Source organism: Eimeria mitis, genomic scaffold, assembly GCF_000499745.2.
Source record: "Eimeria mitis Houghton genomic scaffold, Emh_scaff2428, whole genome shotgun sequence".
Lineage (NCBI taxonomy): Eukaryota > Apicomplexa > Conoidasida > Eucoccidiorida > Eimeriidae > Eimeria > Eimeria mitis.
In genome coordinates, this window is record NW_013570765.1 from 3,666 (window position 1) to 4,133 (window position 468).

At 46.4% G+C, this 468-nt stretch overlaps 1 protein-coding gene across 1 annotated transcript in view; it reads left to right on the forward strand.

The window, feature by feature from the left end:
* The window catches only part of EMH_0053690 (uncharacterized protein), a gene marked incomplete at both ends in the record, with an annotated part of 6,009 nt that overhangs the window by 2,055 nt on the left and 3,486 nt on the right, over nucleotides 1-468 (forward strand). The window contains 2 exons of the mRNA XM_013497031.1: nucleotides 1-37; nucleotides 344-466. Coding sequence (XP_013352485.1) covers nucleotides 1-37; nucleotides 344-466 — 160 coding nt within the window. The remainder of the gene's footprint in view (nucleotides 38-343; nucleotides 467-468) is intronic.

Genomic DNA, 468 nt, shown 5'->3' on the forward strand with positions numbered 1-468 from the left:
GCAACACCAGCAGCAGCAAAAGGAGTTGTTTCTCCGCGTGTGCTGCAACCTATATATAAAGCAGACAAACATACAGCCATCATTCCGGCTCATACATTCTCTCCTCGTTTTATATTTATAGGAGAGCAGTGGCTGCCAGCCCCAACAGAAACGCATGCAAACCAGCAGCACGAAATAAGATTAGTTGAGAGAACAAAACTAAGCAGAAGAGACAGCAGAAAAAGACATTCATTTACATCTCAGGTGTACATGCATGCAGCTGCCTATACACCCCAATTCGAAAAAGTTTTAATTTCAGCCCCAAAAAAAGGAGAAATAAATACAAAAACAAATGCATGCACAGACACTGCAGCAGCAGCAGCAGCAGCAGCAGCAGCAGCAGCAGCAGCAGCAGGAGGAGGAGGAGGAGATGGTTGCTGCTGCTGCAGCACATCTCCTTTCTCTGGTTCTTGCTGCTGCAGCAACAAC